At 46.0% G+C, this 13,887-nt stretch overlaps 1 protein-coding gene across 3 annotated transcripts in view; it reads right to left on the bottom strand.

Annotated features, from left to right (window-relative positions):
- The window catches only part of TRAPPC10 (trafficking protein particle complex subunit 10), an 87,218-nt gene that overhangs the window by 51,961 nt on the left and 21,370 nt on the right, over nt 1-13,887 (bottom strand). For 2 of the 3 annotated variants that reach the window (XM_055313417.1, XM_055313418.1), the window contains exons 3-4: nt 11,128-11,263; nt 253-449 (exon numbers count right to left, since the gene is read on the bottom strand). In XM_055313417.1, coding sequence (XP_055169392.1) covers nt 253-449; nt 11,128-11,263 — 333 coding nt within the window. Of the gene's footprint in view, nt 1-252; nt 450-11,127; nt 11,264-13,887 lie in introns of those variants that run through there. The other variant, XM_055313419.1, reaches the window with a different exon arrangement.

Raw genomic sequence — 13,887 nt, 5'->3', positions numbered from 1 at the left:
AGGGCACCCTCACTAAGTGCATGCAGGGAACCCTGCTGTCCACGAGGACGACACTTCCCAAAGCCCCGGCTGCACTAACATGCTCAGGGGATCCTCCAAGGGGACCCCGGTGTGGTCTCTCCCGCCGTAGTTACAACTTCCAGCATTCCAGCCAGTGTACCCGGGAGGCCGGGAGGCGGTGACCTGGGCTACTCCTAGTAATCTCTATCACCCTGGGGTCAGCCAATGGGGTAAAATTCAAGGTATACTTACCTGTCACTCTGTTTATTACAAAAATCATTCCTTATTTTGTCCACAATAGAAGTTCGGGGAAGGATGTTGGTTTTGTTTTTTTTCTTGGCATCGTTTTCAACTACCACTATCAGCCAGTCCACAGAGCTATGAGCTTTCAGAACATTCTGCCACTTGGTAAGGTCGTCTTTTACCGTAGCTTTGTACACTTCTGTATCCTAAAAACAAATAAGTCACTGTGAAGCAAAATTCATCAACACCCTTCAGTGCAACAGCACAAGGTGTCCACTAACAGCTACATCGGCCACAGCACGGCCTCACTGGGAGTTGCGACACTGCACGCCAGGCCCCATGCCCACCTGCCCCGATGACAGGAGATGGTCCTAACGTCTCAGAGGAAGAGACTGAGGCAGACCTACCCACAGCAACACAGGCCACTGGGTAAACTGGGACTTTAAAAACTCAGGTTGGCTCTGCCAAAGGCCTCGTGCCCAAGAACTGCATAATCCCACCTGCCACCTGCCTCATGTCGAAGCGGCTCCTCCCACCCAGGTCTCGCGGCCCAGAGGCCTCACATCTGAAGGACACCTAGGCTGCCTTCAAGCAGTGTCCTTCATGGCTCCCCAACTCCTTGCCCACCCCTAGAACCACTCTGACCTGAATGCCACTTGCAGGCCACAGCAGGTGCAAGGCAGCCTCGGACCTAAGCCCAAGATGACAATCTAGGGTTGTTGTTGTTTTTTTTTTTAAAGATTTTATTTATTCATTCATGAGAGACACAGAGAAGCAGACATAGGCAGAAGGAAAAGCAAGCTCCTCGCAGGGAGCCCGATGTGGGACTTGATCCCAGGACCCCAGGATCATGCCCTGGGCCAAAGGCAGACAGATGTTCTGCTGAGCCACCCAGGCATCCCCAATCTAGGGCTTCTTGAAGGCTGTTCTCATTCAGAAAGACCGAAAGGAGAATCATCTTGGTCCTAAAAAAAAGGAAAATCATTGCTGCTTCTGACCCAGAGTCCCAAACACCAGCCTGCACAAAAGCCCATGAGCCTGCCTCAGCTTATCTGGAAAAAAGTGGGAACACAGAACATTTCCTTACCTTTGGTAACTGTTGATGATCGCCCTTACACTCCATAAATCTACTTATCAGACTTGGAGTGAAAATCTAAAACCAAGACGCTTAATTCATATCCAAATCAGGCAATTAAAAACTTTCACAAACTATACTATATAGCTACTGTTTAAATATGTATCCCTCCCCCTTTTCTTTAATAGAAAGATTCCTTGTTATCGTGCCCATATTTTCTCTGGATTTTTTAGTTTCTCTCAAATATGCTAACGGGATCAATCTATGAATGAAGAATCCCAATTTCTGTACCCAGTTCCTCTTTGGTTTAATTGGTAAGTGAAAGTGAGTACTGAAGTGAGTACTTTTCATTTTTAGTGTGATTTTTAAACCCACTGTGTCCTCAGTTTAAATTAAAAACAAATACAAACTGGAAAGATCTTCTGCTGAAAAAAAAGAAAAAAAAACGAGGAAAACCATCTCGTGAAGACTACAGCCTCCACGGAAAGGCAGCTCTTTGGGCTGGATGCTTCCGCCTCGCAATGCCAGCGCCCTACTGGGCTCTAGGAGCCCACAAGCATCATGCCTGCAGAGTGAAACCAAAGGCCACAGACCCCAACGTCTTTAAAATCAAACCTCAGGGTGCAGGACAGGGAGCGGGAAGAGCCAAGAAGCACGGGAAGGCCACCCCAGGGCTGGTGCCAGGCACCCTCTCCCCACGCCAGCACCCCCAGCCCTGGCTCCCAGCTCTCCAAACCAGGGAGGCACTCCCACACCCCCTGAGGGAACACAATCGCCCCCTCTTGGGATGCTCTGGTTGCAGCAGAGACCTGGCTGTGTCCCCACAGTTCTGGTGAAGTAAGTGGTATGTAATCTAGGCCCTCACTTGCAACAGTGAGCAAACCACTAAAAAGACCCGCTGACTGTTCAGAAGAAGAGCCCGAGCTGAGCCAGTAAAGTTAAGGATGTCTCCAGGAAACAAAGTCAGGGAAGGTGGGGAAGTTTCCCACGGTCAGGGATGAGGAGGGCACCAAGGTGGGGAGTGGCCCTGCCTGGGCGCCAGAGGCACAAAGGGCAAGAAGGGTAACACAGCACAAGATATGGAAGCCCAAGTGAGAGGATGAAGGACCATAGGGCTGGCAGGAGGTGTCAGAGACCAAGAAGGGCAAAGAGGGGCTCCCTGTTGGGGTGGCTTAATCTAGAGTGTTGTGGATCAGCTGAGGGGAGAAGGGAAGTGATCCAATGTGGAGCATCAGTCCCAGGGCAGGGAGGGGGCACCATGCTGGGGGGGGGGCGTGCAGAGGAGCAGGACAGCAGTGGCAGGATACTCCCTAACAGCAGTTATTCAAATAAGCAAACCTCCGAAGCACAGTGAGCACCTGGCCTCTCCATGCCGGAGAACGAGTTACGGACATGGAAAAGGAAGAAAGAACTGCCGTGTGGTGCAGGACTGGAATCGGACTGTGTATACACATGCACACGTGTATGTGCACACATGTACACCTACAAACGGAAATGAATGTAAATGTGTGCATGGGTGGGCACACAGAGGCACACATACATGTATTTCCCAGCTGGGCCCACTGCAAAGGCTCCAGAGATAACACGTCTAGCTCCGGGGCTTGGTTTCTAAATACAGTTTCCCACCAAGACGAACCAGCGCTCAGCGCTCGCTGGGAACCGGCTGACCCCTGGGCTCAGGCAGGGAAAGGACGGGACAACCCTGGCATACCTTGTGTTAGGGAGAGCTCAGAAAATAAGGACATGTCCAAAGGTCTTAGAAGCCAAATCTGGGACAATGTGAGCATGAAAATCAATACCAATAGGAAAGTACCCTCCCCAAATCAGAAATCAGCGGGTGCATCCTGACATCAATACACAGGATGACCTCCAGACAAAACGAAGAGGCAGGGAGCTGAATGACTGCTGGAAGCTCCCGGCCTGTGGCACCACGAGGGGCACTGAGGTCCTGTATGCCAGGCACCCTGCATAGAGCCAACAGCAGGCACAGTGCCCTGGGAGGCAAGGACAGCTGACTTCACAGGAGGCCAGAGGTCAGGGGGCCCCTCAAGTGCTCAGCAGGAGGCTGACCAGCACACAAGTGTAACAGCGACTCAGAGCCAGGGAGAGACCCCTCCAGACAGGACTCAGCTGCCACACAGATGGGGCTGGGAACCTTCAGATCCACTAGGTGGAGAAATCGGGAAGGAGGAGAGAATCAGTGCCTGACTGACCTCTATTCCAGACCCACAGGTCACAAGAGCCACACCTGAGACGATCACACTCTAGTAACTTAATGACACAAAGCTCAAGAAAATTTGTAGGATGTAAGCACTCAAGAAGATAAAATTCACAATGCATGGCAGCCCATAAAAAAATTGCCGAGCAGTCAAAGAAGAATATGTGGTCTATAACAAGTAGAAAAATCAATCAACAAAAGAGACTCAGTAATAACACAGATAACTGAATTAGTAGACAAAACCATTAAAAAACATATTGTGACCACAATCCATGTGTTCAGGAAGATTCCATCAGAGGAAAAACCGATGTTAAGCAGAGACATGGAGGATATTTTAAAAACGTAGAGACCCTTACGGATCTTCTGGAGATGAAAACCACATCTCAACTGCAAAATACACTGGATGGGACGGATTAAGAGCAGTTTAGACACCACAGAAGAACGACTAGTTAATGTGAAGACACAGAAGCAGAAATCATCCAAATGAAACAGAAAGACTGAGAAGCCACCAACACAGTGTCATTGAGCTGTCGGTGTTCCAGTACCTGATATGTGAGTGACTGGAGTCCTCAGAGGAGAAGAGAGGAACACAACAAGTATCTGAAGGAATAACAACCAAAAATGTTCCAAATCTAAGTCAAAATTACAAACCCACAGCACAAGCACAAGATACACAAAGAAAAATACACCAGGGCACACCATAGTGTAAAACCAGTGACAAAGAAAAAAACCTTTATTTTTTTATTTTTTATTTTTTATTTATTTATGATAGTCACAGAGAGAGAAAGAGAGAGAGGCAGAGACATAGGCAGAGAGAGAAGCAGGCTCCATGCACCGGGAGCCCGACGTGGGATTCGATCCCGGGTCTCCAGGATCGCGCCCTGGGCCAAAGGCAGGCGCCAAACTGCTGCGCCACCCAGGGATCCCAGAAAAAAACCTTTAACCATGGAAGGGGGGAAAAAAAGATACACTAGATACAAAATAACAACGACAAGAATGAAAGACTCATCCGTCACAATGTAAACCAAGACCTTGGAGCCAAGTCTCTTACATGCTGGGAACAAATAAAGAACTGTCAGTTCTAGAATTCTCATCCTGCAAAAAATTTTGCGAAAATAAAGGCCTCCTCAGCTGCACAGAACTGAAAGAAGTCTCACCATGGACCTGCCCTATAGCAAAGGAAAGAGGAGCCCTGAAGTGGTAGCTAAGAGACATACTTCCTACGTCTAATTTCTACCACATAACTGTCTAAAGCAAAAACAGTAACAACGCACTGTCAGGTCTGTAACAAGCATGGGACCCGCGGGCCTGCGCAAAGGTGGGCGATGGCCCAGCACCATATGAAGGGAGGAGGTGATGTTGAAGATGCATGCTAGAAACTCAAAAGCAACTACTAACGTACAGGGGTTCTACTTTTAATTCTAAAATCCTAAACATTATCTACTTGTTCTAGAAAACTTCCCTTAATAGATAATGATCAAAAATAAAGCAAAACAACAACAAAACACAGGATCCCTATTAGAAAATGTGATTTTAAGGGGGGGGGGGGAACCCCTCCATTCATAATGTACACAAAAAGTGTATCTAGCAATAAAAATCCAAGACTTCTATGAAAAACATTAGCACACATTACTAAGGGTATCAAAAAGGCATAAAGAATGGAGAAACAAAAACCATGGTTCCACATGCAAAGATTTGTGATTAAAATTCTCCCCAAATGAATCTGCAACTTATTCAAAGCAATCCCAACCAAAATACCTCCCTGGTTTCTTTTTCTCTTTTCAACTGCTCCTCCTGTTCCGTATGGCTTTGTAACAAAGCATGACAACATGCAGCAGTCCAGAACATTCGTTCTGCCACCAATCTACAACCTCGGCAAGACCAGGTGCATAGCTTGCCTGCCCCACCCAGTGTGGAGTGGGCTGGAACATGAAGGCTGGAACAAGAAACCCATCACATGTCTGCTGCCAGATGCTAGCCTGTTGGCCAGAATCTGCTGGGACCGGGGCTGCACACCTCCAGGTGGCCTCCCCATGTGGGCCCTTGACTTCCTCAAAGAATGGTGGCTGGGCTCTGAGAGCATGCATCCCAAGTGGATCCCAGAGAAGGTGTATTACCTTTTATGACTTAGTCTCAAAAGTGAGAGTGCCTCTCCTCCCAGTCAGAGGGGCCACTTCAGAGTAAACTAGAGGAAACACAGACCCGGCCTTTCAATGGAAGAATGTCACTGCCACATAGAGAAGAGCATGGGAGATGGAATATGTGGATACAGTCATTTTTGGAAAATAAAATTTGTACAACTAACAATCTGATTCTACAATTTATATGGAAAAAAAAGTATACTTGACAAGGGATTTACTTTAAAAGAGCAGATTATCAATACATGTTATAAAAATGTAATAATTAAAAGTCTGGTCCTGGCACAGAATAGATGACGATCAACACAATATTGCACACACATGACCACTGGTTTAACATAAAGGTGACACCCAGGGATCCCTGGGTGGCGCAGCGGTTTGGCGCCTGCCTTTGGCCCAGGGCGCGATCCTGGAGACCCGGGATCGAATCCCACATCGGGCTCCCGGTGCATGGAGCCTGCTTCTCCTTTTGCCTGTGTCTCTGCCTCTCTCTCTCTCTCTCTGTGACTATCATAAATAAATAAAAAATAAAAAAAAAAAAGGTGACGTCTTCAATACGTGGAAAAGAGACAGACAATTATGAAATGATGTTAGGCCAATGTGCTACCTAGTTAAGACTGTAAAGTTAGACCCTAAACCTCCACACCTCCTGCTGCACACACACAAAAAAACTTGAAGCTCTACAGATTCAAATATAAAACACAAATTATAAAACTATTAAGAGAAAATATAGGAGAAAACCAATTATTACCTTCAGGCAGACATGGTCTTCCTACACATGATCAACTCTACTCAGAAACCATTTTTTAAAATGACGTATTTCACGCCATAGAAACTGTAATAGTCACAAATACCTATGCACTAAATGATGCATGAACCATCTACATAAAACACAAACCACAGATGATGCAAGCAAGAGAAACAGAAACACACCAGTAACAGAAGACTCTAACACACCGCTGTCAGCCACAAGCAGGTCAAGTGAACAAAACAAATAAAAAAATAACAAAAATAATATAAATGACCTAAACATTAAATCAGTAAGACAGCTCTTAGGGATCTATGTTTAGCATTATAATCTAAAAAGCAGAGAAAATACATTCTCAAACACACATGGAACATCCACAAAAACTGATCATTTATTAGATCACAGAGAAAAAGTAAATAATTCATAAAGCAAATTATAAATATCCTAATCACAATGCGATTAAATTAGAAAATTTAAAGTAAAAAATTTTAAGAATTTTTTTCTGGAAATTAACTTCATGTTAAACTGTTGAGTGAAAGAGCCAATACAAACTAAAAACAGAGAATTTATTTTTTTTTAAAGATTTATTTATTTATTCATTCAGAGAGAGAGAGAGAGAGAGAGAGAGAGAGAGAGAGAGGCAGAGACACAGGGAGAGGGAGAAGCAAGCTCCATGCAGGAAGCCCGATGTGGGACTCGATCCCAGGTCTCCAGGATCACACCCTGGGCTGCAGGCAGTGCTAAACCGCTGCGCCACTAGGGCTGCCAAAAAACAGAGAATTTATGAAAATGACTGACTATTGGGATTTAAATTCCTATCTCTAAAGATCTGTATCATTTAAATTTAAAATGAAAATAGGGATCCCTGGGATCCCTGGGTGGTGCAGCGGTTTGGCGCCTGCCTTTGGCCCAGGGTGCGATCCTGGAGACCCGGAATTGAATCCCATGTCAGGCTCCCGGTGCATGGAGCCTGCTTCTCCCTCTGCCTGTGTCTCTGCCTCTCTCTCTCTCTCTCTCTCTCTCTCTCTCTCTCTGACTGTCATAAATAAATAAAATTTTTTTAAATTAAAAAAAAAAACAAAAGAAATGCATTCCCAACTCAAGAAAGAAAGAAAGAAAGAAACTAGAAAAAGAACAAAGTAAACCATAAGAAAACAAAAGGAAGAAAAATAAAAACAAAAGGAAGGAAATAAAAATGAAAGCAAAAATTCATAAAGTAGAAAACAGACTAGTGGTATGTCAGAAATGAAAACCCTGGTTCTCTGGTTAGAAGAATCCACAAACTACAAAGAGCTAATGTAACCAAGGTAGAAAAGGGGGAAAATACAAACATACAAAAAAATAATAATTGCCAAAAGAGCATATGTTAAAAGTCCAAAAAAAGACCACTTTGCACACCTCAATGAAATTTTTATAACCTAACTGAAATGTACAATTTCTATGAAAAATATAGTTTTATCAAAATTGCCAAATGGCTGCAAAAGACCTACTTCCGTGAAAGGGACACAGAACATGATCAAGGAACTGTCCTATAAGAACATACCAGGCCCAGATGGTTTCACAGGAGAATTCCATCAAATCTTAGAGACCAAACTGTTCTGGTGCCATATAAATTGTCTCAAAAATAGAAAATAATTGAAAACTTCCAAATTATTAGGAAGCAAATATAATATTGATACTTACGTGTAAGACAGAAAATATAAAAAAAGTTATAAACCAATCACTTGTGACCATAGATGAAAAAAAAAATCCTAAATTAGGTGAACAGACACCATTATCACTTTATAAAAATAATACTTTCACCAAGCGGTTTTTATACCAGGAATGCAAGTATGGTTCAATAATAAGAAATCCATTAATATATTTCAACATATCAGTAAATTTAAGTAGAAAAAATCCGTATGATTATCTCCACCAAATCTGAAAAAGCCTTTCCGAACAAAATTCAAGAATGTATTCCTAATAAAGATCCTTGAGGAAACCGGAAGGGATGGAACCCCCTTCAAGCTCATGCACATTTCCTCAGCCCTACAGCCAGCACCCTTTCAACCGGGCACACACTGCAGGCACCCCCACAGAAGTCAGGAACAAGGTAACCAGGCCCACTGTCTCTACTACTATTTAACAACAAGTTCAGAGGAAATTATTGGAGGCCTAAAAACTGAGAAAGACATGATATGACGAGACATGTAGGAGAGCTCTAGACTCTGGGGCCTAGGGAACCAGTGATAGAACGAATTCACATAGTAAGAGAACTGGCAAGGCTAACATGAAAAAAAATCAACAGCCTTCCCATATACACTAACCAGCTAGAAGGTACCATGAGACAGAAAAACCCCACGTACTTTAGCAACAGAAAAGTAAAATGCCTAGAAATAAATTTAACCAGAAACATGCAAAATCTGCAATGAATAAAAGCACAAAACACTTCTGAAGGGCAAAGAAGCAGACTCATACAAATAGAAAAGATATCCCTCGTTCTGGGTCGGAACATCTCCACACCATCAAGATATTGTATCTGCATATGGTAATTTATAAGCTTAACATGGTCCCAATAAAAAACATAGAAAGTTTTGTCTAGAGCTCAGTAACTTGCTACTGATAATCCTACAGAGAAGTAACCACGAGAGAGCAAGAGGCAAACCATGAAAAGGAGGGCGGCCTCGCCAGCCAGGTGGGAACTCGGACCATGATGCGGGTGCACGGTGACTGCAGGCCGAGGTCTCTGGACACCTCTGGCTGCAGCTCAGGAGCTGAAACCATGGCTATGTGTGTCGAGGACAGAGCAAGGAGGCACCTGCGTGATGCTGTGCAGAGCCAGGGCAGACGCAAACACAGAATGGGACCACGCAACAGAGAGCCTGTGGGGTGAGGCTCAAACCAGAGGCATCAGTGGCAACCCTTGGTCTCTGAGACCCACACCTTCCCACCTCTGTCAACCAGAGGCCAGGGGCACCGGGGCTCTGGGAATGAAGGGTAGACCCCAGGACAAGGGCAGCAGAGGTACCAGAGCCCAGGATACCTCGTTGTGCCTGAAAGTTGAGAAGTCCCTGAAAAGGACCCAGGGGCCAGTCTGAAGTGACTCTTACGACCTGAGCATCACAGGTAAGGATGGAACTGATGGCAAAGCATTAAATGGGACAGAAACCCATGAGGCTTTCAGAGCAGAGCACCACTGATGGTCTGGAGTGCTGGTCACAGCCCTCAGGAAAGACTGGTTCAGGAAGAATCATCGCTGGTGCCCAAGCGAAGTGGGAATGCTGGATGAGGAGCAGGAAAATCCTGTGGTCTATTTTTTTTTTTAAAGATTTTATTTATTTATTCATGAGAGACACAGAGAGAGGCAGAGACACAGGAAGAGGGAGAACCAGGCTCCCCGTGGGGAGCCCAATTCAGGACTCGATCCCAGGACCTCGGGATCATGCCCTGAGCCAAAGGCAGACACTCAACCACTGAACCACCCAGGTACCCCTAATCCTGTGGTCTTAAAGTGACCCCCCACTCCCCCTAGAGATGGCTTACTAGTTGCAAGGGGAAAACCATTAATTACAGCATGGAGAAACTCTGACCGTAACATCAAATCTAACCTCACTTCCAAGGGGGCGGTGAAAGAAGCAGTTAGGGTCACAGGCCCAGGACAGCCATCCTTAGGCCAGTTCACAAGGTGGGCTCTTGGCTGAGGCCTGGGAACATGAACTGTGGGAGGGTTCCCACCACCGTGGGATCAGAGGGCCTCATTGGGCATAAGGTCTTCATACAAATAACACAGCTTGTGCCGAATACTTCTTTCCTTCTGGGGTCTAGAGTTTTGGTATGAGTCAGGCAGAGGGTGGGTGCCCATGGGCCTGAATCCCAATAAAAGCCCTGGGTGCTGACCTCTGACGAGCTCCCTGGTAGACAACGTGTCACATACGTCATCTCGCTCACTGCTGACGGTGTAAGCCCACTCTGCACAACAGACTCCACTGAAAAAGCTACAAAGCAAAACTGCAAAGGCAAAAGGGCGTAGGAGTAAGCTTCCAGTCCTTTCTTATGAAACCACACAACACTACTTCTACATCCTCAGGTGAAAATGTCATAACACGTAATGATTTGTGTATGCTGTATTTCACTAAATGCCTGTTTTATTAGAGCCAAAACACACAAGAAATGAACCACAGTGTTTTCTCTCAGTTAATGACAGAAGAATTCTGTCAACAGTGATAAGCTTCTTTCCAGGTTCATAAATATGCAACTGCAAAGTACTAGTAAGGGCTCTGGTGACCAGAGCATCCCTGGTCTCCAGAGCATCTCTGGAGGCGCTGTGATGGTGAGGAAGCAGGTCAGTCCCCTGCCCTCAGGAAGCCCTCAGGAGAGCCCCACAGGGAGTATGAAGTCCAGGACAGTGAATATGGAGGTTAGGCAAACAAAGCCGGGAGTAAATAACAATCCCAGAGGCCATGAGGGTGCAGGGAGCTCACAAGAACTCCAAACACAGCAGTGAGATCATACGTGGTGGTTACCAAGAGGGCACACCCCAAACCAGAGCAGAAGCATGGGGCGACAACCAGGCATGTGCCTGAGGACGGGAAAAGAGAGAACACCGAGTACATTAAAAAGTCAATCTGAAAAATTACGGTTTCCTGAACAAAAGCCAGACTGGTGACTTCTCAGTCCTACTCCAAGGTATTTTCTCATAATTTCTTCTCCTTTTGTGAATACTTACACAGCATTCCGTCCAATAAATATGAAGGAAGGGGAAAGTAAGTAGGGCTTTGTTTCCTTCTTTGGGCAGCAGCTCCTCTTTGAATTGAACGAAGTTAGATTCTAGGTGAATCATCTTTGGAGCCCGGCCATAGGACCTACGAACAATTTTTAAAACATCACTGAGAAAAATGACAACAAGATTCAGCAGAAAGAAGGGGGGGGGAATGCAACAATAATTAAATCATATCCACGAGTTCAAAGTATAATATACAGTATTAATCCTGAATTATAATGGCAATACCCTGTCCAAAAGAATTCTATAATATCTAAACACACTTCCTATGTACGTGTCAAAGCTCCCTCTCTGTAAGTCTTTCACCTTACTCGGTGACACGCGCACAGTAATATCTGACTTAACCAGGACTATTTGCAACAACACAGACTTCTGAGAAAAATGGGTATTATTTAGAGCTTCACTGAATCTGTAAGTCACTATTTAAAAAAAAAAAAAAAAAAAAGATTCCCAAAGGTCAAAAGGGGAGTTTGAAGATAGGAAAGTTTCAAACTGCACAAATACTTTTGTTTTATGATCCCCTGTATGGCCCAAAACAGAAAACAGAGAGCGCCCTCGGCCCCGAGGGAGGCACAGAGAGGAGGCCCGCAGGCTGCATACGCCCAAGCCAGGGCTAGCAGGGTGTGGACGCTTTCACTGTACTTCTACAACATACCTTAGGCTACATGTTTTTCCTTCACACTTACTTCCCACTTCTAGTAGCTGCATCTCTAAAGGCATTTTGTATTTTTTGTCCAATCTAAGGGGTCTGTGCCTAATAAACTGAAACTAACTGTATTTAACACGATTATGCGGATGCTTGAACTTGTGTACTTTCTATTCAGAGGCTATTTTTCTGTCCTTTGTGAGACTCATCAAGTTTTCTTTTTCCATCCTTTTCTCTGTTGGTTTGAAAGTTTAACCTTCTATTTCTATTCTGCTGTTGGTTACATTTCTATTTTTAATACATAAAAACTTAAATTTTTCTTTCTAAAAGTAGAGTAGATGTCTACCCTCTCCTTGAACAAGACAAGTACATTTTCTTCTCTCTGCTTTCTTCCTTACATCTAAAATTGTAGATTTAATTTTTACAAATTGAGTGATATCTTCAGTTTATTAACTAAATATTTTTATGACTTGTTTGCTGACAGCTGCTTCTTTCATCTATGAATTCTGAGCTCATTTTCCTTCCTGTTGAGATGTGTCCTTTCATTATTTCAGGGTGGTAAGGTCTGTGATCAGACATGTCTGAAAACATTTTATGTATTTCCCAACCCTCTCCACGTCATGGCAAGTAATGAATACAACAGGCAAATGGCACACAGGAACACACACGTGAAGCTCCGTGCAGCCAGAAGTGACAGATCCTGTGACCCCAGGTGGCCCCCATGCCTTCAAGAGACAAACCCTGTCACTCCTACCTCAGCCAAGCCCACAGGCCAAGGGGCAGGGCAGGGGGTAGATGGCAGGGGTGGTGGAGGGGGGCTGACTCAGTCTTCCCTTCTGCGTGTGAGTTGGAGTAGCACAGACTTCTAGGTCGAAAGAAGTTTTCCGTCAGGACTCTGGGAAGTGCTGGCTCTTACTCTCCATTTTCGATGTTGTCAGAGACGGCAAATCTGGTTTCTTTTTTTGTCTGTCTTTCTGGCCTGGCTTTTGGTTCGCTTTGTTTTGCTTTCATTCCACGGGACTTGTAGTGGGGGTTCCAGCAAGCCCCTGATTCGCCACAGGGAAAATCCTGACCTTAATTTTTCAGATGCTGCCTGTCCCCTACTCTCTACCCCCTGCTCTGAAACCTCTAGCTAACGCCCCCGCGTGCAGCTCTGGGCACCCAGCCCCAGGGTGCCCGCAGGGCCGCGCAGCTCCGGCTTGCCACTCCCCGATGTGCTCGTCGCCCTACAGCTTGTCCCTGCAGCTAGCAGAATCTTGGCTTCAATTCTCGTTCCAAGGTCTGCTCAATCAACTGTACATTTTTTTTAATGCATGATTTTATTTTATTTTTTTAATTTTTATTTATTTATGATAGTCACACAGAGAGAGAGAGAGAGAGAGAGACACAGGCAGAGGGAGAAGCAGGCTCCATGCACCGGGAGCCCGACGTGGGATTCGATCCCGGGTCTCCAGGATCGCGCCCTGGGCCAAAGGCAGGCGCCAAACCGCTGCGCCACCCAGGGATCCCCAACTGTACATTTTTATCACAGTCACACGCACCTACTTTAACACGTCAGGCAGCATCAACCGGCCTCTCGTTCTCTCACACTCACGCGCAGCTCCCGCCCGGCCCCCTCCGAGTTTCCTGGAGCTCCTCTGACAACGACCACAAACCCACAGGCTTACAACAACACGAACTCTCTGGCAGCACAGGAGACCAGCAATGGGAGGTCAGGAGCCGGCAGCGCTGGCTTCCCTGACCCTTGGTGGGAGAACACGTCCGTGTCCGGTGTCTGTCCGCCCTGCCCTCCACCCTGCCCGCAAACCCGGGCGGTCTGGGCTTGCAGCCCGGCCCCGCTCTCCCCGGGCACCCCGATCTCCCCGGGGGCCCCGATCTCCAAGGCCAGCTCTGCACTGACCTCTCCTCGGTCTGCGTCCATGTCTTCTCGGGACACCTGTCACTGCACTTAGGGCCACACTGCTCCAGGCTGATTTCCCATGATCCTTACCTCCGTTATGCTACAAGACCCCTTTCACCAAATAAAGTCACACTCACAGCTTCCAGGGGGACGCATCTCC

The sequence above is a fragment of the Nyctereutes procyonoides genome, unplaced genomic scaffold (genome assembly GCF_905146905.1).
Source record: "Nyctereutes procyonoides isolate TBG_1078 unplaced genomic scaffold, NYPRO_anot_genome, whole genome shotgun sequence".
In the NCBI taxonomy this organism is placed as follows: domain Eukaryota; kingdom Metazoa; phylum Chordata; class Mammalia; order Carnivora; family Canidae; genus Nyctereutes; species Nyctereutes procyonoides.
This window is presented reverse-complemented; position numbering and strand designations above follow the sequence as displayed.